This window comes from Dermochelys coriacea, chromosome 1 (assembly GCF_009764565.3).
Source record: "Dermochelys coriacea isolate rDerCor1 chromosome 1, rDerCor1.pri.v4, whole genome shotgun sequence".
Taxonomy (NCBI): Eukaryota; Metazoa; Chordata; order Testudines; family Dermochelyidae; genus Dermochelys; species Dermochelys coriacea.
The window spans coordinates 345474588-345500281 of NC_050068.2; the positions used below are offsets into that span (position 1 = coordinate 345474588).

Here is a 25694-nt window from a genome sequence, read left to right on the forward strand (position 1 = left end):
CCTCCTTCCTCTCGGTGGAGACATCAGCAAAGTTATGCACATGAGAGGAAAATGAGGCCAGCAGTTGTGTACAGGTAACGGGCCGGATCCTGACCTCAGTTACACTGGGGTAAAACTGGCATGACTACGGACTGCAGTGACACACTGCTGCCTATGGAGTCACGCCAGATTTCCCAAATTTCTGCCCTCTTTGTGTTCAAACTATTCTGAAAAGTGAGCTAACCCCCACTGTGTTCATCCCCAGGGTGAAGTTGCAGTGTCAGGCTGGCGAATTGCAATCCGTTTTCCGGTAGACATTTGGTCTATAAATGTCTCCGACCCCAAAAGAGACAAGTTGCTATTTCAGATATTTAAAGATATAGTATTGCACTGCTTGGCCTTAATTTTGGGCTTCAGCGGGCTATTGATTGCTAGGCTCCTTATATTATGTTAATAATATCATAATTATGTCAGGGCTACAGCGAAGGCCCTTAAAGCTCCGGAGTGCAATATGTTTAATAGATTCATAGATACTAAGGTCAGAAGGGACCATTCTGATCATCTAGTCTGACCTCCTGCACAACGCAGGCCACAGAATCTCACCCACCCATTCCTGCGAAAAACCTCTCACATGTCTGAGCTATTAAAGTCCTCAAACTGTGGTTTAAAGACTTCAAGGAGCAGAGAATCCTCCAGCAAATGACCCGTGCCCCATGCTGCAGAGGAAGGTGAAAACCAATCTGCCCTGGAGGAAAATTCCATCCCGACCCCAAATATGGAGATCAGCTAAACCCTGAGCACATGGGCAAGATTCACCAGCCAGATACTACAGAAAATTCTTTCCTGGGTAACTCAGATCCCATCCATCTCAGATCCCATCCATCTAACATCCCATCACAGGCCATTAAGCCTATTTACCATGAATATTTAATTACCAAAATCATGTTATCCCATCATACCATCTCTTCCATAAACGTATCAAGTTTAATCTTAAAGCCAGATAGATCTTTTGCCCCCACTGCTTCCCTTGGAAGGCTATTCCAAAACTTCACTCCTCTGATGGTTAGAAACCTTCATCTAATTTCAAGTCTAAACTTCCTGGTGGCCAGTTTATATCCATTTGTTTGTGTGCCAACATTAGTACTGAGCTTAAATAATTCCTCTCCCTCTCTGGTATTTATCCCTCTGATATATTTATAAAGAGCAATCATATCTCCCCTCAACCTTCTTTTAGTTAGGCTAAACAAGCCAAGCTCCTTGAGTCTCCTTTCATAAGACAAGTTTTCCATTCCTCGGATCATCCTAGTAGCCCTTCTCTGTCTGTACCTGTTCCAGTTTGAATTCATCCTTCTTAAACATGAGAGACAAGAACTGCACACAGTATTCCAGGTGAGGTCTCACCAGTGCCTTGTATAACGGTACTAAAATGTCCTTATCCCAATTGGAAATACCTCTCCTGATGCATCCCAAGAACACATTAGCTTTTTTCAGAGCCATATCACATTGGCAGCTCATAGCATCCTATGATCAGCCAATACTCCAAAGTCCTTCTCCTCCTCTGTTACTTCTAATTGATGCGTCCCCAGCTTATAAGTAAAATTCTTGTTATTAATCCCTATATGCACAACCCTACACTTCTCACTATTAAATTTCATCCTGTTACTATTACTCCAGTTTACAAGGTCATCCAGATCCTCCTGTATGAGATCCCTGTCCTTCTCTAAATTGGCAATACCTCCCAGCTTTGTATCATCTGCAAACTTTATTAGCACACTCCCACTTTTTGTGCCGAGGTCAGTAATAAAAAGATTAAATAAGATTGGTCCCAAAACTGATCTTTGAGGAACTCCACTGGTAACCTCCCTCCAGCCTGACAGTTCACCTTTCAGTAGGACCCATTGTAGTCTCCCCTTTAACCAATTCCTTATCCACCTAGCTACTATTGTTATTAATCGATTTTGCTGTCCTTTGCTCTATGAGCGTTTTTTTCTTTTAACGTTTTTTATTAGATTCCCCAAACATCCAGGCGGAGTGAAAAGTCAACCTGCTTGCAACTACTTTCACTTTTAATTTGGGGGAGGTCTCCCCCCACTTCCCAGCAGGATCAATAGGATATTAACTATAACACTCAATAGCTGAACCAATCAGTTCCTGAGCTGCCAGAGCTGCAACTGAATGACGCACTATCAATGGGACAGGAAGACTGACACTCGGAACCTTTCCTCCTCCTCTCTCAGGCTTGTAGATGTTCAGTCAATCAACACTGGGAGGGACTCACTGATTTCAGTGTTATGCTTTTAATTCTCTAGGGCAGAGAGCAGAGTATGGGGTAAGGAGCTCTTTTTTATATGTTGGCAGGGTCCAATTCAGCTCAGGGCTCCATTGTTGAGAGTCACCGAACGAACACATAGGGAGAGACAGTCCCAGCACACCTCTTTTTGAACTCCATGGGACTATTCACAGGGTTAAAGTTACTCCCCTGCCTATTTTCAGGAGGTCTAAGGAAGTGTCCAGGAAGTGGATCTCTTGTGTGGACTGGCCCCTCTGCCATGGACATTGGCCAAACTGGACAGTAGGTAGGCATAGCGGTCTGGTCCACACAAGAGATCCACTTCCTGGACATTACGGTGCTAATAAGCGATGGTCACATAAACACCATCCTATACCGGAAACCTACTGACCACTATGCCTACCTACATGCCTCCAGCTTTCATCCAGATCACACCACATGATCCATTGTCTACAGCCAAGCTCTACGATACAACTGCATTTGCTCCACCCTCTCAGACAGAGACAAACACCTACAAGATCTCTAACAAGTATTCTTACAACTACAATACCCACCTGTGGAAGTGAAGAAACAGATTGACAGAGCCAGAAGAGTACCCAGAAGTTACCTACTACAGGACAGGCCCAACAAAGAAAATAACAGAACGCCACTAGCCATCACCTTCAGCCCCCAACTAAAACCTCTCCAGCGCATCATCAAGGATCTACAACCTATCCTGAAGGACGACCCATCACTCTCACAGATCTTGGGAGACAGACCAGTCCTCACTTACAGACAGCCCCCCAACCTGAAGCAAATACTCACCAGCAACCACACACCACTCAGCAAAACCACTAACCCAGGAACCTATCCTTGCAACAAAGCCCGTTGCCAGCTGTGTCCACATATCTATTCAGGGGACACCATCATAGGGCCTAATCACATCAGCCACACTATCAGAGGCTCGTTCATCTGCACATCTACCGATGTGATATATGCCATCATCTGCCAGCAATGCCCCTCTGCCATGTACATTGGTCATACTGGACAGTCTCTACGTAAAAGAATAAATAGACACAAATCAGATGTCAAGAATTACAACATTCAAAAACCAGTCGGAGAACACTTCAATCTCTTTGGTCACTCGATTACAGACCTAAAAGTTGCAATTCTTCAACAAAAAAACTTCAAAAACAGACTCCAACGAGAGACTGCTGAATTGGAATTAATTTGCAAACTGGATACAATTAACTTTGGCTTGAATAGAGACTGGGAGTGGATGGGTCATTACACAAAGTAAAACTATTTCCCCATGTTTATTCCCCCCGCCCTACTGTTCCTCAGACGTTCTTGTCAACTGCTGGAAATGGCCCACCTTGATTATCACTACAAAAGGTTTTTTCCCCCCACTCTCCTGCTGGTAATAGCTCACCTTACCTGATCACTCTCATTACAGTGTGTATGGTAACACCCATTGTTTCATGTTCTCTGTGTATATAAATCTCCCCACTGTATTTTTCACTGAATGCATCCGATGAAGTGAGCTGTAGCTCACGAAAGCTTATGCTCAAATAAATTTGTTAGTTTCTAAGGTGCCACAAGTACTCCTTTTCTTTTTGCGGATACAGACTAACACGGCTGCTACTCTGAAACCTGAAAAATACTATTTCTTTTGTTTATCTTTTTTACAGTGCAAATATTTGTAATAAAAAATAATAAAGTGAGCACTGTACACTTTTTATTCTGTGTTGTAATTGACATCAATATATTTGAAAATGTAGAAAAACATCCAAAAATAAATGGTATTCTATAGTTTAACAGCACAATTAATTGTGTGATTAATCATGATTATTTTTTTAATCTTGCGATTAATTGCAACTTTTAAAAATCTCTTGGCAGCCCTAATTGAATGTCTTTATTCTCAAAAGATCCCTCCCTCTGAGGGAGGGCAGTGCTATTATCCCCATTGCACAGATGGGAATTGAGGCACAGAGAGGCTAAGTGACTTGACCGTGGTCACATGGGAAGCCTGTGATGGAGCAGGGAACTGAACGCAGCTCTCTCAAGTCCTAGGCTTGTGTTCTAACTACTGGATCTTACTTCCTCTCTGCTCTAAATGTCCCAAACAAAAAGAGTCCCATTGCTTCCCTTGGAATGCTATTCCACAGCTGAATGGATCTCACCGTTAGGAAGTTTCCCTTAGCATTCAGCACAAATTTTCCTTAAACCCCCCTGCGCTCCTTGCTATAACCTTTTGGACCCCTTGCTGCTTAGACCCTCACAATCCTTAGAGGAAGCTACCACAACCCACCCTGGGTCATTGTGTAGCCAAGCTTCACAGCTATAGTTCTTTTAACTTCTCCTGATCAGTCACTCCAGACCCTTCAGCACTTTTGAGACTCACTCCTGTCTTTGCAACAAGATAGTCAGCTGAATAGTTCACCCATTCCTGACATGTAGCTTCCTAGCAGTGCCTTGTGCTGGCTGTATCTCAATTTGCCAGGGGCTCAGAGGCTATGATAGGGAAAGGGAAGGAGAAGGAAATAGATTTGCAATTAAACATTACTGTTCTTTGCATTCGCACATCTTATAGGCCTAGATCTAGCCATAGCTATCGCAACAGGGCTCCAGTGAAAATTCAACACTCAGGCCTCCAACCACCACCAGGTACTAACCCAGGCCAGCGGATGGGGCATTGCCTTGGAAGTCGTGAGTCCTTTGTTCCATACCCAGCTGTGACATTGGCCAAATCTCTTCATTTTCCTTTGCCTCAGTTTCTTCCTCTGTAAACGTCTGATGATGCTCTGACCCACCAGTCTAAGGGCATGTTATTTTGTTACTAGGGATCTCTCTATTCTCACAGTAGGAGCCAGTGGTACCAGATTGGAATATATTCCATTTAAATATTCTAAGCCGCACTATGAAGAGACTGAGTAAAGGGGGAGAGGGGGAGGGAAGGATTCTTGTATCTCCCCACAAGGCCAGGGTTCAGGCTTTCATCAGGCTGCCCTAATTCATGGCAGGGAGCTAAGGAATTAAAGCAATGGCTTCTGCCTTGGGAGATTCATAGATTCATAGATACTAAGGTCAGAAGGGACCACTCTGATCATCTAGTCCGACCTCCTGCACAGCGCAGGCCACAGAATGTCACCCACCCACTCCTATGAAAAACCTCACCCATGTCTGAGCTATTGAAGTCCTCAAATCATGGTTCAAAACTTCAAGGAGCAGAGAAGCCTCCCTCCAGTCAACCATGCCCCATGCTACAGAGGAAGGCAAAAAAACCTCCAGGGCCTCTCCAATCTGCCCTGGAGGAAAACTCCCTCCCGACCCCAAACATGGCAATCAGCCAAACCCTGAGCACATGGGCAAGATTCACCAGCCAGATACCCAGGAAAGAGTTTTCTATAGTAAATCAGATCCCATCCATCTAATATCCCATCTCAGGGGATTTGGCCTATTTACCCTGAATATTTAAAGATCAATTACTTACCAAAATCCCATTATCCCATCATACCATCTCCTCCATAAACTTATCGAGTAGAATCTTAAAACCAGATAGATCTTTTGCCCCCACTGCTTCCCTTGGAAGGTTATTCCAAAACTTCACTCCTCTGATGGTTAAAAACCTTCGTCTGATTTCAAGTCTAAACTTCCTGGTGGCCAGTTTATACCCATTTGTTCTTGTGTCCACATTGGTGCTGAGCTTAAATAATTCCTCTCCCTCTCCTGTATTTATCCCTCTGATATATTTATAGAGAGCAATCATATCTCCCCTCAACCTTCTTTTAGTTAGGCTAAACAAGCCCAGCTCCTTAAGTCTCCTTTCATAAGACAAGTTTTCCATTCCTCGGATCATCCTAGTAGCCCTTCTCTGTACCTGCTCCAGTTTGAATTCATCCTTTTTAAACATGGGAGACCAGAACTGCACACAGTATTCTAGGTGAGGTCTCACCAGTGCCTTGTATAACGGTACTAAAACCTCCTTATCCCTACTGGAAATGCCTCTCCTGATGCATCCCAAAACCGCATTAGCTTTTTTCACAGCCATATCACATTGGCAGCTCATAGTCATCCTATGATCAACCAATACTCCAAGGTCCTTCTCCTCTTCCGTTACTTCTAATTGATGCGTCCCCAACTTATAGCTAAAATTCTTGTTATTAATCCCTAAATGCATAACCTTACACTTCTCACTATTAACTTTCATCCTATTACTATTACTCCAGTTTACAAGGTCATCCAGATCCTCCTGTATAATATCCCGATCCTTCTCCGAATTGGCAATACCTCCCAGCTTTGTATCATCCGCAAACTTTATTAGCACACTCCCACTTTTTGTGCCAAGGTCAGTAACAAAAAGATTAAATAAGATTGGTCCCAAAACCCTGAGGAACTCCACTGGTAACCTCCCTCCAACCTGACAGTTCGCCTTTCAGTAGGACCCGTTGCAGTCTCCCCTTTAACCAATTCCTTATCCACCTTCTGATGTTCATATTGATCCCCATCTTCTCCAATTTAACTAACAATTCCCCATGTGGCACGGTATCAAATGCCTTACTGAAATCTAGGTAAATTAGATCCACTGCATTTCCTTTATCTAAAAAATCTGTTACTTTTTCAAAAAAGGAGATTAGATTGGTTTGGCACGATCTACCTTTTGTAAAACCATGTTGTATTTTGTCCCATTTACCATTGACTTCAATGTCCTTAACTAATTTCTCCTTCAAGATTTTTTCCAGGACCTTGCATACTACAGATGTCAAACTAACTGGCCTGTAGTTACCTGGATCACTTTTTTTTCCTTTCTTAAAAATAGGAACTATATTAGCAATTCTCCAATCATTCGGTACTATTCCTGAGTTTACAGATTCATTAAAAATTCTTGCTAATGGGCTTGCAATTTCAGGTGCCAATTCCTTTAATATTCTTGGATGAAGATTATCTGGGCCCCCCGATTTAGTCCCATTAAGCTGTTTGAGTTTCGCTTCTACCTCTGATATGGTAATATCTACCTCTATATCCTCCTTCCCATTTGTCATGCTACCATTATCCCCAAGATCCTCTTTAGACTTATTAAAGACTGAGGCAAAGTATTTGTTTAGATATTGGGCCATGCCTAGATTATCTTTAACCTCCACTCCATCCTCAGTGTTAAGCGGCCCCACTTCTTCCTTCTTAGTTTTCTTCTTATTTATATGGCTATAGAACCTTTTACTATTGGTTTTAATTCCCTTTGCAAGGTCCAACTCTACTCGACTTTTAGCCTCTCTCACTTTATCCCTACATCTTCTGACCTCAATTAGGTAGCTTTCCTTGCTGATCCCTCCCATCTTCCACTCCCTGTATGCTTTCTGCTTCTTCATAATCACCTCTCTAAGATGCTTGCTCATCCAGCTTGGTCTACAACTCCTTCCTATGAATTTTTTCCCCTTTCTTGGGATACAGGCTTCCGATAGCTTCTGCAGTTTTGATTTAAAGTAATCCCAGGCCTCCTCTACCTTTAGATCCATAAGTTCTTCAGTCCAATCCACTTCCCTAACTAATTTCCTTAATTTTTGAAAGTCAGCCCTTTTGAAATCAAAAACCCTAGTTGCAGATTTATTTTTGTTAATCCTTCCATTTAGTTTGAACTGAATTAGCTCATGATCACTTGAGCCAAGATTGTCCCCTACAACCATTTCTTCTATGAGGTCCTCGCTACTCACCAAAATTAAATCTAAAATGGCATCCCCTCTAGTCGGTTCAGTAACTACTTGATGAAGGAATCTATCAGCTATCGCATCTAGGAAAATCTGAGCCCTATTATTATTACTAGCACTGGTCCTCCAGTCTATATCTGGGAAGTTAAAGTCTCCCATGATCACGCAGTTTCCATTAGTATTTACTTGATTAAAGACATTAAAAAGGGCTCTATCCATATCCAAATTAGATCCCGGAGGTCTATAGCACACCCCGAGCACTATCGTAGGAGAGGCTTTACTAGTTTTCTTCCCCAATGTAATTTTTGCCCAGACAGACTCTGTCTTATCCATTGCATCGCTTCTTATTTCTTTACATTCTAACTCAGCATTGATATACAATGCTACTCCACCCCCTTTACCTTTGTTTCTGTCTTTCCTAAACAGCACATACCCTTCAATACCTGTAGTCCAGTCATGACTACTATTCCACTATGTTTCTGTTATCCCTATAATATCTGGTTTCACTTCCTGCACCAGTAGCTCTAGTTCCTCCATTTTGTTACCTAGACTCCTCGCATTGGTGTACAAACATCTTAATTTTCATGCTCTCAGTGCAGTACTATTGCAAAGCAGCTAAGGAAGAGGCCTGTGGTGAAGCTGATGGGAGAAGGCATGCTACAGAAAGAAGAAAGATGCTAATTGCTCAAACCCCAGAACGAAATAAAGGGTCTGTGTATTGTTGAGGGTGGTGGTGGTGGTGGTGTATATAGCCGGGGCTGGGAGGAGAGTGCATCCCTGGCAGAGGATGAGGGGCTGGATGAAACCAGAGCATATAGAGAGAACTGGAAGACAATAATCTAGGCAAATGTGGAGCCCCAGCTCCCCTCAATTTCAGCTCCCCAGAGAACGTCCCCACCTCAAGACACACTGAGCAGCTCGATCCTTTGCTGCCATACGCAGGCTGTCCACACCTAGCAAGACTCCACACAGCCCGGCCAGGTTTCCACCCCACTCAGCCCTTGGGAACACTTTTCATTTCCCGCGGAGACTCCTTCTCTGGTGCAGGGCTGCTGTGCGCTGAGGGGACAGTGACAAAGGTGCCCTCGCTTGACAGCAGGGCTGAAATGAGGCAATTCAAGGGTTAGTGTGCATGAGAGGGAGGAGGTGTGAAAGTGTGTGTGTGAACATGACAGGGAAAGCTAAGTAGTGGACTGAGAGAGAGAGAGAGTGCGCGTGGGTGGCTGTGCTGAGGGGAGTTCGTTGGTGTGTTTGTGCGTGCAGAGAATGCAGTGTGTTTTTGTGCATATGTGCGTGCAAAAATACCCAAGAGGACTCGTGTGTGTGTGTGTGTGTGTATGTGCAATAAGAGATGACAAGACTGTGTGTGCGACTACGCGCGTGCGTCTGCATGGGAACATCCATACAAGGAGGCAGCTGAATGTCCTAAAAAGTTCCTAGCGATTATTTCAGGAGGGAAAGCCTCCTTCTTTTCCCCCTTCTGAGACCTGCCAGGAATCCGACACTGTCAAGGATGATGAAATGTCAGGGAGAAAACACATTTGGAGGCAGACGTGACCCCGCCCTGGGGAGAACTCATTCGCTGTGCCATTTTCTCTCATTGGCAGGTTATTGGCTGCAGAGATACTGGGGAATGTCTGACAATAAGACAGAAATCAATTCCCTGGAAACAGTCCTACGACAGAAACCGAATTTTCCAAATCATCCATCCATCATAACTCTCTCTGATTTTGCTCCAGAGGCTGTAAGGCATTGCAAGGAACCCTACAGGGCATTCATTATTCTGATATGTAGCAAGTTAGAAACGCAGTGGAACTGCTTACCAGAAATCCAAAGTGAAATTCTGTATATAGCAAAGATCAGCCCATGCTGCAAAACTCAGATCAGGAGTTTGGCCTCCCCCAGGGTGTTCAGCTTTGGGGTTTCAATTCACCCACTTATACAAGTAAGCCCTGATCATGAACGTTCAAGTCAGCATCTGGACACCACTCACTAGATTCAAACACAGCATAACTTTCCCCAGCACATCTGTTTTGCTTTCCCGTGCCTGCATCCACCATGCAGCTCTATCAATGTGCACTTCAATCCTCATCTATCAAAGCACCAGGTAATCTAGGCCTCCTTAATGCACATCAATCCAGATCGGTAGCAACCCTTGCTATTTCAATCCCAGGCTCTCCTCTGATCACACACATAAATGCTGAACAGCACCATCCATTACTACTAGGGTGACCAGATGTCCTGATTTTATAGGGACAGGCCTGATATTTGGAGCTTTTTCTTATATTACCTATTATCCCCCTCCCTCGTCCCGCTTTTTCACACTTGCTATCTAGTCACCATAACTGCTACCCTAGTCTTGGGCCTCCAACATGCTGCAGATGCATCTCAGTCCTGACCTGCAGCCGTGCCTGAGATTTCAGTCCTTGGCCCTGTGCAATGCAGCCAAGGCACCTCGATTCTGACCTACAGTACACTCAGCAACTACAGCCCAGAGATTCCTACACAGCTGTGCTGAGATGACCTGTGATGGACTGACAATATCCTGTAATAACCTGAACAAATCTGATGGACTTAAGATCAATTTTACTGAATTAAGTTAAAACCTTATTGAATCAGGGTTAATACCTTTAGGGTCCATTGCATTGAAAATGAAGTTGTGTATGTGTTATTGTGGCATTGTATGCACCTTCTCTTGAACTTCCTCTATTATCAACCTTTTAAAGTCACCCCCCTTCAGAGGTTCACATATACTAGTTCAAACTGGATCCTCCAGGCACCAACAAACAAAGACAGGGGCTGGGGAGAAGTAGCCTGGTTTTAAACTGGCTCAGGGTGTTCTTCCTGATCCAGCAGACAGACAGGACCACAGATCCATAGAGGGCCCCAATCCTTTGGGAAGGGTTCAAAGGACTGACTTACTGAAGCCTCATAAGATTGGGTGCTGAAGCTGTGATGAACTGGTAACCACAAGGAATCCCCCGTGGGCGGGAGTTTAAAGACTGCCCCGGCAGAGCCCATGTTCGAGTTGGGGTGAGCTTATAAGCAGGTGTGTAGGTGCATCAATTGTTTTTAATGTTTTCTCTATAATGCTTTTGCCTTTAAGACTAGAGCAGGCTTGCATCGGAAGTGCTGTGTGGTACCTGGAAACTGTAGCAATTACACCTGTTAACTGTCTCTGAAGAGAAAACAAGCAGATGCGCTTGGGCAACCCGTGCGCTGGCAAATGCACAGTGAAGGCAGCGAGTTGTGCAGCCTGGAAATACTCCAGTCAGAAGGGAGAGAGATGTGGGTCTCCATGCAGAAGGGCAATGGCTGGGGAGCCAGCAGCCTGACAGCAGGTGCCCTGGTTGGACCACTGAAGAGAAATAAAGGTGCAGCTGCCCTGAGCTGTGGCAGATCCTAGTCCTGATGTACAACATGCCACGCTCTTGCAGCCCTGCCTTGTGTCCCAACTCACACCCACAGCTCTGCCAATGTGTCTCATTATTGACCAGTAGCAACAGCCCCCCCCCCCCGCCCACACACACACACCTTCCCTGAGCAGAGACTGCAAAGCGGCTGCTCTATCCTGGAGACAAATCACAAGTACGACACCAAACTCACCAGGTCTCCAATAGTGAAAGGCTCATTCGGAAACCCGCTGCACAAACTAATTAGCCTCCCACCCCTCCCCACTGCCCTCTAGCTAGGAAGAACTAATCAAGGAAAAAGCCTGTTATCAAAATACATTTACCAGACACCAGCGTATTCCAGTCTGCGGGGCCCGGTAAAATCCCTGCGTGCCTCAGGCAAATGCAGCCGCTCCGATGAATCAACCTGCACCACTGTTTACGACAAAAAAAATGGAGCACTCCTGAAAGGGACCTGAGTGGCATCTGGGGAGGCTGAGATCAGAAAAGGAGCAGGGGCAGATGCCAGCTGGCTCCGGGCTGACCCTGCCACATCTACCTGTGTGGATAGCGGGATCTCCAGGCCTTGTCACTGGCCTTTCTGCTGAGGCCACTGGGTGCAATTCAGGGTGGTTCGTTCAATGTCCACACCTGTACACCACAGACGGATGTGACTTATCAAGAGCCAACCACTGCATCAGAACCTTCCGGAGGTTAACAGGGGATTGGCTCTCTCTGGACCTAGAACTCATTTCACAAAGGCCATGAAAGAGCCTCCCAGATGATGATACGTTTTGGGCAGATGAGATCTGATGCCGAGGTGCTAAACACAGAGGTACATTAGAGATGCCTCAACCGATGGATTACGATGAAAGTTTAGATAGACGTGATGCAAGATGCTGAATAGCCCAGTATAAATCTATTGAGCCATCTGCTGCGAGCACCTTTATGCAAAGGACAAAACACCCTCCCCTCTTTCAATAACCACCTGAGAAAAAGACAGATTCACTCTATGTCAAGGCCCATTGCGGGCAGATTACTCCGCTCCGCCTAGATCTCTGACCAAGCTTCTGCCAGAGTCTGCTGCTTAGAGACTCAGTCTGAGTGCCGGCTCGGACAGTGAATGATCCAAACCAGTCGCAGCTTGGGGACACGACTCAACAGCTATGCCCCCACCAGCTGGCGGGTCTGCCACTTTTGAGTGACACATCAGAGAGTTTCCAAACTAAATTTCATGTTTCGAGATTTTTCTTCCAATGTTTTTATCCTACGTGACTCCAACCAGTCCAACAACCTTAACTCTGCCCAACAGCCATTCCGGCTGCACTAGGAAATGTGGCTTAATCTCAGCCTCGCATGTGGGTGGAAGAACAAACAGGGCGAAGGGAGCAAGGGGCAGATCTGAACTTCCCCAGAATTTGGGGGTTTGGCTCAGCCCATCTGTGCCAGCCACAAGCTTCAGAGTCAGAGCTGGGTTTGAATCTGAAACCTTCCACCATTCAGCAGAAGTCGGGCTCATCTCTAACAAACGATGTACCTTTGTTCTGACTCCTAAAGCTCTTTGCAGACAGCAAGGCCCCTGCGGGATTGATGCCCAGGGTAGAAAGAGCATAAGAAGTCCTCCATACCCCACCCAGGCCCCGACATTTCCTGTCTCCCACGGCAGCACCTGTTAAAGGAGTTCAGAGAGGAAGAGCGTGAGTGAGAACCTCAGCCCAAGGGGGAGCAACATCCTTTCAGCGGACTAAAAGTCAAGCGAGAGAAAGGTTTTTACAGAGCTTGTGCCTGATCTTATCGCTGCCTCTATAGGCGGCTTGGGTTACCGGAGACTCTTGTGAGCAACTCAGAAGACTTTGATTAAGAAAGCTAAAGTAAGGGTCGATCAATGAGACTGTGCCTGCTCCATGGCATCACATTACCTGCCGAGGCAAGACAGCATTATTTTCTGGTCTGGGCATGAGTCTGTGGGAGGAAGAAAAATAAGAAAAAAGCCCCCAGATTAGGCTAGTTGTTTAAGCCAAGTTTTCCATTGTACCAGGATGGTTTGTTAGAAATGAGCCTCGTGACTTCTGGATGGAAAGGGTTCCCCAGATCCCAAGGCGAAAGGGGGCTGACACCCAAGACCAGAGCTAACTGGCAGGATAGACGCCCTCTCAGCCAGGACTCTCATTTCCCCGTGGTGGTAGCTAATCGCTAGCTGGAGGACAGCTGAGAGTGCAGCCTGAGGCAGCCAGGGTGACAGGGCCAATGCATCCTGGCACCTGCACAGAGCAGAAAGCCCGGAGACAGAGGAGGCAGGGCGAGTGGAGGGAGGGGTGGGGTGAGGGGTCGGTCCCCTGATTTGGAGGGTACTGCTGGGCAGGGCTCAGCTCAGGAGGCTGGTTGGCACGACAATGCCCCTTGCAGCAGCAAGTGGAAAAGCCGTGATTTGTTTCCCACTAATAAGAGAAAACTTTCGCCTTTCCCCTGTCCTCATGCTCTGGTTCAGTGACACTACCATGACCTTGCAGTTGGCCTTGGCTCACCAGCTGCCTTCTGTCCTAGGCACTTGGTCTCGCTGTGCCAACTATTAACTTTTCAGCCTGGTTACAACCCCCTCCCTCAGCCTCCCTGGAGACCTGAGCAGAAGCCAAGCCCCACATTTTCAATTTACACCATCTAAATGATTCATCACAGCCTAACGAGGCCTAAACACAGCCCCAGAGGGGAGCGGAGCCACTGAAAGAAGAGGAATGAGATGAGAGCTAGAGATACAGCATTGCAAAGCTCCAGTGACCCGGTCTCTTCCTTGCCATGGAGAAGCCAATCAATGTCCCTCCCTACCCCCGCCTCACGCTCCCCTTCCCCCCCCCCGCCCCCGGCTCTCTCTCTCTCTCTCTCTCTCTCTCTCTCTCTCAATAGAGTCAAATTTCCCCCTGTAAGATTAGGATGGGAGAGTCACAGAAATCAATTCCTGGGCACTGGCACGCTGCCCCTTGCACAGAGAATTCAGGATCGCAATGCAAAGACGGATCCCAAAGCAGTCACCAAACACCGTCCCAGCTCCCAACCCTGCAGGCTAAAGCATTCGCTAGAGTTCGCTGGCCCGAGACTCAGAGCTTCCAGTGAACTGATGGATGGGGCTGTGGGGTAACCTTAGAAGCAGCATGCACTGACACCTCCACTGAGGACCTCGGTCACTGATGCTTAGATCCAACAGTGAGAAGCACTCTAGAAATAAACAGACAGCTACGCACACCCGACAGGCAACCCTTCTCCGTTAGGTGAGCACTTTACGACATGCCCAAGGCATAACCCTGCACTGCCGTTAATTAAAGATGATTGATACTGGAGGGGAAGGATGCTCTTGTAATTAAGGCACATGCCTGGCAGGCTGGAACTATGAGTTCCATTCCTACTCTTTCAGCGAGGGCTTGGGGGCCCTGCTCTGTGCCTCAGTTCCCCAACTTTAAAACAGGGATCACTTTACCTCAAAGGAGGCTGGACTCCTTCCTGCTTATGAAGCGTTTGAGACCCTTGGCTGAAAGGTGACAGAGGGTGATGTATTAACACTAGTGATGGGCAGTGGTTCTGACAGGTTTTCCTGGAGATCTTGCATGGAGGGGTTGATTATACATCAAGTCTAGGAAAGGTTGATTAATGAACTTTACAACATTCCAAGATCCAGTGCCAATAAGGACCCAAACACCCAGGTGCTGCTACCCTAGGCAGCTGGACAACTTAACTCTTCAGAACAGGAGCTGGAAGTTGTGTGAGGACAGGGATATCTGGCACTGCCTGCTGCTTGCCTGGCTGGAAATGCCCAGCTTGAGGGGCAGAGGCAGTCAAATAAAATAAAATAAACACAGAGATCACAGAGAAGACAAAGAATTACTGGCACCTTTTCAGCCCCCCAAGTGCCTAGTTCACTCTGGGTGAAGTGTCCTCTGCCATGATGGGTGGTTCTAACTGGAGCCAAACTTGCTCACCCAGCCCCACCAGATCAGACATATTACAGGAGCTTTGGAGTTTGGAGAGTGGACCCGGGACATAATGGGACGGGGTAGGGAGGGAACAGGACAACAAGGCAAGGTGAAGTGGTCACAGCACTGTTGCGAAGGAAAGGAATTTAGAGGGAGGATTTACATGTTTTCCTTTCTGAGCACCTCAAAACCCAAAGTGAATTAGCCCTTATGGACCTACCATAAAGCATGTAAATAAAGGGCAGCCCCATTTACAGAGGAGGAAGCAGAGGTTAAGCAACAAGCTCCCAGGTCACACAGAGTGTCTGTCCTAAAGTTGGGAACAGAACCCAGGAATCCTGCTGTGCTGGCCGGTATATTAACTACAAGGCCATCCTTCCTCCTTAAAGGAGGGGAAGGAGGGTGTTGCGGGGAAGGTTTGCACATGTGATTCCTAGTCTATGGAATCCAGTTCTCTCTTCCCTACTATATGCTGGCTAGCATTTTCTTTAGCTCCCTTGCACCAAGTTGCTCCGCAATCTGCAGTTGTCTCTGCCCCTTTTCTCTCTCCGGGGATTTATTGCTAGGTGCACTGATTGCTTGATCCCTGCCACTGACCCTGGGTGGCTGCAGCAATAGCCTGAGATGAAATATCTGGTATTTTTGTGGTTCAATCAGCGGCTAATGTTGTGGTGTGATGGTCTGTTCTATGCATCTGGAATCCCGATCACTGAGCCAGTCGGGTAGTGACACCTACTTCTCCAGGCCAGGCCAGGCCAGATTTACATGCTTCCTCAAATAGAAGAAAGGAGCTGGGTGATGTCAGGCCGGTTTCAAGGCACACCTGGGTCTGTGCTCTAACTTCACCCACCTTTCAGGGACTCCACCTTCACCTCGCAGGTAAATGAATGGGATTTAGCTAGGCAATGGAAATATCCTCCCTGCCTTATCTGCATCTCCATCCCCCAGCCTGACGTCCAATGATTGTCTGAAAAATGTCTGAGCTGCTTTTTAATGCTAGACCCTGGGCAGGGCACCCCCACTCCCGCTCGGTACAGAGGCGGCAGTGTATGGTTCTTGGTTTGGAGAGGAGGGGTTATGTGACGTATTCATGATGTTCAGACCACAACTCAGGCACCTTGGTGATGCAGCACAGTGTGCTTCATACATCACTATCACCATCATCAAATTAATGCACCGCACTGGACAAGCGTACCTGTGTTGTCGTACCCCCCGCCCCGGGGCTGATCCACACAGGATAACAGCCTACTACTGCTCTCTGCTAAAAGAATGAGTCCTTCAACTCCAGTAGTAGAGGCTCAGGTTTTAGACTGTGAGATGCTGGGTTCACTCCTCCACCTGGGAGGTTCTCAGCAGTAATGGGTGACTGAGTCACACCAAAGTGTTCTTCGGGTTCCTATAGACTTGGGTAGAAGGATCTGTCACTTCCCACACCTTCAGAATACGCTGCACATGAACAGCAGCCACACAGCACCAGATCCCACACATTGGGGGTTCAGTGTGTTTTGACAGCCCTGACACCCCCTCTGTTCCTACAGAAAGGGTGCAATGCTGGCAGAGGCACCATACGCTTCCCCTATGCTGATTCTCCCAATATACCTCAACCTGAACCCAGAGGAATCATCTCTAGAGCTGGACGTGGAGTTCATGGTTGCTCTGCAGAGACCCCCACCGAAGAGACCAATCAGCGCACACAAGGAGGCTGTTTGTTGGGATGTGAACACCTGCCTACTAGTAAATGAACCGAGAGCCACCGATTCATTGCATGCAAGCCACCAAGCACCAATCAGACACTAACAGCATTCAGTCACTATGGGGACAGGCTGGATGGAGCTGATGACTTAGAGGTGGGAGGCCCCCTAGTTCATTACCAACCCCACATGCCAGACAATCCCTCTGTCCCGTGAGGGTCATTTGACATAAAGCACAGTGATTCCAGTGAAAGATGCTACATAAACAAATCAATAATGGCAATCCATCCAAGTCCTTGATACAGAAGAGGTGGGCTCCTTCATTGGCTAGGTTACTGGTAGCAAAAAGCACTATGCTTGGATATCACGGTGATGGGCCCGGGAGAAGAAGAGCAGAGGGAGAATAAACCAAATCTGGCTGTTGAATACAAGTGCTGGCCTCACATTCTCAGACCAAGAGGGACTAGCAGGGCCCCAGATGCAGCTTGCTCGGTATAGCGGGGGTAAGGTTTACAAACCCTGACTCAGGGCAGGTGTGCCCAGGATCTTCTGAAGGCGGGGCCTGACTCCTCGTTTTGGGCATATTCAGTCAGGCCATGTGGCTCTGATCTGAAATCAAGCTAACCTTGGTTGTTTCACACCTCATGAGTTGATGGGGTCAGCTCATGGGGTGTGAACCACACCGTGCACTGATTTACATGAACCCCCTCAATGCTACCAGCAGTGGGCTCATTTCACTCCACTCTCCAGTGACCCCTGATAGCCACAGGTAGGAGTGGTGCTGCCGGCCTCCAAAGGGCATTTCTATGTCATAGTTGTCCTCTGTTGGATGGCAGCTTGCCATGACTCTTGAAGGAAACGGCTGTGAACAGGGAGGGAATGGACCCATAAGAATAACCATGCAGTGAGCGTCTTTCCCTACTGAAGACCACTGAGACTCAGGCAAAGCATCAGTAGGCTATTAACAGCACCCTCCCCGCCACCCCCAGCTGCACTCTGCTAGTCTATATATGGCCATGAACATCAGACATGCTGCCAGGCATGGGCTCCGTTGGCATGTGATGCTATCCCACCATTCACAGCTTGCCCCAGCTTTGAGCTCGACGAGCCTGAGACCCAGCTCGCTCTGGCACTGGAAGAGGGTTTTCTGCAGGTGGGTGTTGAGATTATTGAGAGGAAGCCTCAGGGTCAAAGGAAAACAATACAAAGTGCTGCAATGTCAGCAGGGCCTGAGGCCACCTCAACTGAAGTTCTGCATTCATTCTAGAGACACCGGGGAAGGCTGTATTTCAGAGTATGGCCTCCTTCCCTGCAGTGCCATTTTAGTGAGCAGACTCCCCCCAGGTACTGATAGTGGGATCCACGTGGGGTGGAAATTATCTGCTCAGACTTTGCCCACTGTCCCAGAGGAGCCAGATGGATCTGCTTAAAACTATCAGCATTGAAACAGTTGGGCTGACATTTAAATTGTTGTCACTAGGTTTCAGAGTCAACACCTCACTGAGGTGAAATGGGGCAGTTCCCCTTTACACATTACCTTTGAATTTTCCCCCATGTATCTGTGAAATCCTGAGGTCCTGAATCAGGAGTAACTCCCTTGACTTCAACAGCGGCCAAAGCAATGTAAGCAGTGGAGAGTCAGACCCTACAGTGCATTTGAGACTTGTGTCTAAGTCTAGCCCCTTGCCCTATCCATTGGAGAAGGGAATGGATTTGTCCCCCAAAAAGAAACTGTAAGAGCGAATGGGCCTGATTCAAAACACAGTGGAAAGAACAGGAGCCTTTCCATTGATTTCAATGGACTCTGGATCAGGGTCTTGCTGAGCCCCTCCTTATCCACTCACATGTGCACTCAGAAGAGAGAAACCCAGACTGCCTTATCTCTCTAATTATTTTCTTTACCATTCTAAATGAAAGGAAGACGACTGCTTCAGGAAGGACACTCTCTCTCAGTCTCCGAGGTCCCAACTGAGCTGCTCAGATCGCATTTTCGAGCGATGTCTTGTGCCCCACCAGGGAAAGACCTGTCCATTTGCAACTTTGCTGTGTGCCCCGGTAGAGAGTGAGAAAAGCGCAATGGGCCGCATGGAGGGAAATGCCGTCAGGCCGTACTTACGTGTTGTGGAGCACACACCAGCCACAGTGGGGGTCCCCGGAGCCTAGGCAATCGCTGCAGGTCTTGTACTGCACGCACGACTCCACAGGCACTCTGGTCAGCTGCGGGAGGAAGGGAGAGAACATTTCAGTCTTGCTACACTGCTCCCAGTTCCTTTCTGGAGTGCAGGGTGTGAAGCCATTCACGCTTCTTGCTGCAGCAATCTTCTCCTGGAGCCAAGCCTCTAAGAAGGGAACCTGTGCAGAGCTCCCCAGGCCAGCCACGCAGGGAATGCTGCAGTGCGGACTCTGAATACAGCTGTTTGTAACACACATTGGTCCGAATTCTAACCTGGCATAACCCTATTACAATCAATGGTGTTACACCAGGGGATTCAGCCCCATACCTCCTCTCCCCTGCTCACACACACACACACACAACACTGAAACAAACACCCACATGCAGGCTAACGTCCTCCCCTCCCCACACATACTGCCATATTGCTTCAGTCACACGGTTCTGTTTGGACTGGCCCAGGCTCAGCACAGCAGACAGCCTGTTTGCAAAGCACAGCTCTAGAACACATTGCTAAATTGCTAATTCATCAGATCAAAGCACCTTCGGCTTATGCCCTAGATGGCAAATGCAAGGTCTGAACTGGTAACACAGGCTCTGAAAGTAGCGCTCTAGCTACCTCTCTCCGGGACTTATATGGCCCCCCTTTACCACAACATATGATCCCCACAACATCCCTGAGAGCTAGCGCAGTCCTACTATCCCCATTTTAGTGATGGGAACTAAACCACAGCAAGGCTAAGTGCCTTGTCCAAGGGTACATAGGAAATCTGGGGTGGAGCAGGGATGGGAACTCAAGTCCTAGGATAACAGCCTACAAACACTTGGCCATCCTTCCATTCTAAGAGCTCTCTCCTGTTCTCCTGTCTCCAGGCCTCTCTGCCATGCCTACTCCATGGTGAATATTTCCTTGGCCAATAAATCGCACACCAGGTATCGCCCACAAGCCCATCTTTTCCTCTGGAAATTCCAGCTATTTTATTTTCCACATGCATCCATGTGCAGCTATCATTCCTCTAGCTCTCGGTCCCCTGGACTTCAGCTCCAACACCACCTTAGCTTAGGGCAGCCGAAGGAATTTCAAAACCTCCTATAATTTTCAACCATTCCCGGTGGTTGTTTATATGCCACATTTTGCTCCAGTTGGGCTTTCTGTTTACACACAGTTTCACTTCCTGGTTTTCCTATCCTAGCCCAATGCTTTTGCCAACTGACACATTGGTACAGTGTCTCTTTGTCCCCCTCTAGTGGCGAGACAACATAAAGAGGTTTACGACTTTATCCATGCCTCCAAGGTGTCAGCAGGGCTCCTGTAACTCAGTGTGTAGAGGTGCTAATCTCCAGAGAAGGCTACAGGATATAAGCAGTGAGAGAGCTGGAACTACCGGCACTGTGTTCTGAAAGAGACTGTTGAGAGCCTGGCTGCAGAGAAGAGTCTTTTAACCCATCCCACAGCAAGAAAGCATCTTTGCATATTCCTCGCTCTCTCTTTCTTTCTTTTTAATTAAAACATTTCATAGAGTCATAGAGTTTAAGGCTAGAGAGGACCTCTCAGATCATTTAGTCTGACCTCCTGTATAACAGGCTAAAGATTTCCATTTTATTAGGCTTTCTTTTTTTAACCAAAATCTACATTTTGTGCCCAATGACCTGAGAGTGTCTTTCCCACTGAATGAGCTCCAGAGTGGATCTGTAATACACAATCAGTTGCCCGTGCCTTCATACCAGCCCATGATGGCCGGGCAAGTTTATTCCTTTGGATAATACAGTATGGTATTAACCTGATGAAACACCACTGAGAACTGCCAACAATAAACTGCTGAACAGCTACTAGTGACAGATAACAAGAGAATACATCTGGTTCTTGTGGACAATTTTTTAAAAGGATACAGCATGCAGGTGAACTGTGAAATGTCAGACTAAGATTCATTCTGATGGTATCTTTGCATGAAACAAGAACAGGTTGGTTTTTTTTAACATCACAAGCAAAATCCTAGGGTTACACAACATCTGTGAAAATCCTTTATTTTGTTTGGAACCTGTTTTTTTTACCTGTAAACCATCACAGTCTGTGGGGGAAGGTTTCAAATCCATATTTCATAGGTCTGGCAGGACTTTCCCCAGAAATCCTCAGATGGACCCATGGCATATTTTATTCATCCATTTTACCATTGCCTGTGGTAAATCCCCCAAAGAAACCAGCTGCTGCAGCTGGGCATTTTTACATAACTATGGGCAAATGTCAAAAGCTCAAAGAAACGTCTAGAAGATTGGGCCTATAAAAGTGGTCACGGAAATGTCATGAGTACAGACCAACGGGGTAGAGGAAATAGGGAAAATAATGCAGGGGAAACAGGATACAAACTTTTTCACACCTTAAAAAAGTTTTGATAGAAGGTTCAAGAGGTTATGGGCATGCTATGGGGGAGATGGGGTGGAGAGTCCATAGATTTATAGAGTTTATGGTCAGAAGAGACCATTAGATCATCTAGTCTGACCTCCTGTATATAGAATTTCACTCAGATACTCCAGTATTGAGCCCAATAACTTGTTGGATTTTGGGATAATCTACACTTCAAAGGTTTTGCCAATACAGCTCTACCAGCAGAGCCCTCTAGTGGAGACGCATCTTATTCCGTAAAAGGAGTTCTTTTGCCAGGATAGTTAAACCACCTCCCTGAATGACATAACCTGTACTGGTATAGCTGCACCTACCAATATAGCTGGTATAGCTGCACCTACATGGAGTGTTTCGTCGGTATCACTATGTCAGTCAGGGTGTGTGTTTTTTTCACACTCACGACCAACATAGATGTGCCAACCAAACTTGGTATGGTAGACCTGTCCTTACACCTATCTCTCAGAAAGGCATCCAGTTTTGATTTGAAGACATCAAGAGAGGAAGACTCTATGACTTCCCTTGGTAGTGTGTTCCTCTGGTTAATTATCCTCTGTTAAAAACTGGGCCGATTCTTCCTTTATCAGGTCTGGTTGAACCATCCCTAGATCTTAACCCAGTAAAATACTTGCAAAAGTAGGTCATAATTCAGTGGTTAAAGACTGTAAATCTGTCCTTCCCAAATGTAAAAGCAACTTATTATGTATTTGACCTTCATCCACCTTGAAGGATAGAAACTTGTAAGTAAAAGTGGGCCTAAGCTATGAAGTTCAGGTCCAGATCCAAACTACTCTGAAGTTACACAGGGTTCTGATCTGATTTTCCACTTTAATTAGAGACCTCATTTTCCCCAAAGTCTGACAGGGCTCTAGCCCTGTTTGCATCTGTCTGATATAAACAGGTCTGAGCCGTGAAGTTTAGATTAGAATGTGCACTTCTCCATCATCGGATGGGGTTCCAGTCTGGTGTTCTGGTTCAGACTCACCTCTAATTGTAACTATGGCATTAGAATGAAAGTGGAGCTCTGGGGAAAAGGCAACACTCTGTCAAGCTAGAAGCAAAAGCCTGACTGTGCTAGTAGCAGGTGTAACTACTCAGGTCAGGTGGCCTCATTGGCAAATTGTTGCAAAGATGTAACAGAAATTAGCTGCCTATGTAGGTTTTTGTATAGTTGCCCATTACTGTGGTGTCTGAGCGCCATTCAGCCATCCAATGAGAGCAGCAGCAGGACCTAGGGAGTATGGTGATATCACATACCTGGCCCTGTACTGCATGCTTCCCATCTGGTGAACTTGAGAGAAATGGGTATGTGCTACAGCAACACATTATGTTTGTGTTCATACCTCCAAGACACACAACTACCCAGTATGAACTCACCCCAAACCATGTGCCATGTTCTGTGGTGTAGGCCCTAGTGATCGGTGTCCAGTATAACCACTCCTACCATGTCTGCTATTGCTGGTACAGTGGGCCCTGTATGAATTCATCTCAAGCAGCTTTATCGTGAGATTAATTACAATTGAACCATGCTGATAAATGTCTTGAGCTGTAATGTCAGACCTTCTAATTAATAAAGGGAGAGACTACAAAAAACAGAGGAGCGGTGACTGAAAGGAAAGCCACTAAGGGGTCATCAGCTTAAGAGAAGGGAACATTGAGCAAATAAGCAACATCAGAGCTCATATTTTACCCTGGAACATAATCTGCAATTAATTCAGCTCATCTCCGTGAATCTAAAGTTTCGAGTGCTGTCCGTGCCCTCTAGGAGCAATCAGCCTTTGACGGTGCCCCAAAGATGTATGAAAAAGAAAAGTCCACATAACCCTGTAATCACGTCTTCGCCTCACATTCCTGACAGAGGCATTGGAATCGAGTCATTTTCTATAGTGAAGGCTGAAACAATCTCTGAAACCAGATTTTTATTCCCACCAGGAGCAGCAGAAGCACCTTAAAAGTGGGGGGCCACCAGTGCCCAAATCATGGCCCTTCCCCCCAAGCCGCTGCCCTCACACCACCCATTCATGACCGGGCCCTGCCCTTGCACGACCCCTTCTCCCCAAGCTCCCCCCGCTCCCCACACTCCCGCCCTTGTACCACCCATTCTCACCCTTACAGCCAGTAAAAAGGTGGAGGGCTATCCCCTTTTTAGAGTGATGGTGCCATGGCCCCTGCCCCCCCCCACTCCAGCATCCTTGATTCCCACCCCACCCCTTTGACAAACTGAAGCCATTCAAGATGTCACTTCTTAGGAGTGATCTTCTACCAAGGTGGAATTTTGATGAGTGTCTGGGGCACACCTAACGAAGGGTGGGGACAGCTGAGATTCCAAACATTGAGGCACCTCTGGTGTGGAACAGCACAAGCTGGGATATTATTTATATTACTATTGTGCCTAGAGGCCAATCCAATATCAGGCCCCATTGTGCTCATCAGCAGGTACACTTAGTAAGAGGCTGTCCTGGCCTCAAAGAGCTTGCAATCAACATAGACAAGACAGATAAAGGACATATTGCTATCCTCATCTTACAGATGTGAAACAGAGGCTACAACTGAGTGATTTGCCCAGGGTCACACAAGGAGTTGGTGGCAGAGCCAGGAGCTGAACCTAAATCTTCCATGTCCTAACTGAGTGCATAGGTGCCAATTTCCTCTCTACTTGGGCCGGGAAGGGGGGGGGTTCCTCAACATACCCCTCCTCCTCAGGCTTGCCCCAACTCCACCCCTTCCCCAAAGCCCCACTTCCACCCTGCCTCTTCCTGCCACCGCTCTGCCCACAGCCCCAACCCCACTCCACCCCTTCCACCGAGACCCCACCCCACCTCTTTCCACCTCTGCTCTACCCCTGCCCCACCTCTTCCCACCCCTTCCCCCGAGCATGCCCCATCCCCGTTCCTCCTCCTCCCTCCCAGTGCCTCATGCATGCCACTGAACAGCTGTTCCACAGCGTACAGGAGGCACTGGGAGGGAGGGAGAGGAGTTGATCGGCGGGATGCTGGGGGCAGGGAGCTTGGCTGCTGGTGGAAGCTAAGCATTCACTAATATTTTTCCATGGGTGCTCGGTGCCTATGACTGGGTGTCCTAACCACTTCCTCACAAATCAACTGCAAACCTGAATTCCAATCCTTACATTAACCATAAGTAGGATCAGCTCCCTCCAAAAACCACATCTTTCATCTTTTTCTAGTATAACAGAGTTACATGGTATCATTTAAAACAAAATGATTGAGGTTTTGGATTTGGTTGACAGTAACCAGCTAATCCTGTTAGTAATTTGGCTCTCCCTTCTGCCATTATACAAGGCTCCGGGTATGTGCTCAGCCCTCGGTTTCTGGCTTCCATATTTGACTTTTTTATAATTTCAGTACATACACATTCCTTTTTGCTAAGCTGCCGCCATTCTGGTCAAAATGTGAATTATTGCTCCATCTCTGCTGTTATAATTGGCTGTTAATACAGCAGCTGGATTTATTCAGTCTGATGGACTAAGTCAATTTAAACATACAAAAAGGCATCTTAAGTAGCCAGTTTCCTTCCCAATAGTCAAAAGATACCTTTCCAAAACACTGAACGTGACTCTGTCAAGCTGTGTGGGTTCTGTGAATGCTGCTCCTTTCTTTCAAGGCTCAGCTGGCCCCCCAGAAGCTGCAGCAAGATTAAGAGAGGCTGATTTCATTTCAAAGCCCTGAATAGAGCATTCACGCTAATGCTGTTTGTTGAATAGGTTGAGACAAAAACCACCCAAGAACCAGGTTTTCTGCTCCCTTCACAAAGCTCCTGAGGTTGTGGTTAGTGCAAGGGACTCTGGGAGAGCTGGGATGCCAATCCAGCTTGGGCCATTGACCCTGTGACCTCAGGCAAGTCTCTGCAACTCTTGTGTGTAATCCCTGCTGGAAGGTGTGTGAAAATCAGGAACCCAACTGCAAACCAAGCCCTGGGCCTGATCCACCTCTACCGTATACCGGTGTGAATCAGGAGTAAATTTTGATTTATACAGTTGTAAAACCAATTTGAGAGGAGACACTCTGGCTGGGCCAGAAATGGATCGTGGGTTCCATTCCAGCCCGCATCATTGCTCATGCAAGTGACATCTCACCTCCGCTGGGGTATGAGAATGGCACTGCAAACTGCACG

General features: G+C 47.0%; 1 protein-coding gene across 1 annotated transcript in view; it reads right to left on the reverse strand.

Annotated features, from left to right (window-relative positions):
• The window catches only part of PLXNA4 (plexin A4), a 600205-nt gene that overhangs the window by 210550 nt on the left and 363961 nt on the right, over positions 1-25694 (reverse strand). The window contains exon 4 of the mRNA XM_038372558.2: positions 19112-19212. Coding sequence (XP_038228486.1) covers positions 19112-19212 — 101 coding nt within the window. The remainder of the gene's footprint in view (positions 1-19111; positions 19213-25694) is intronic.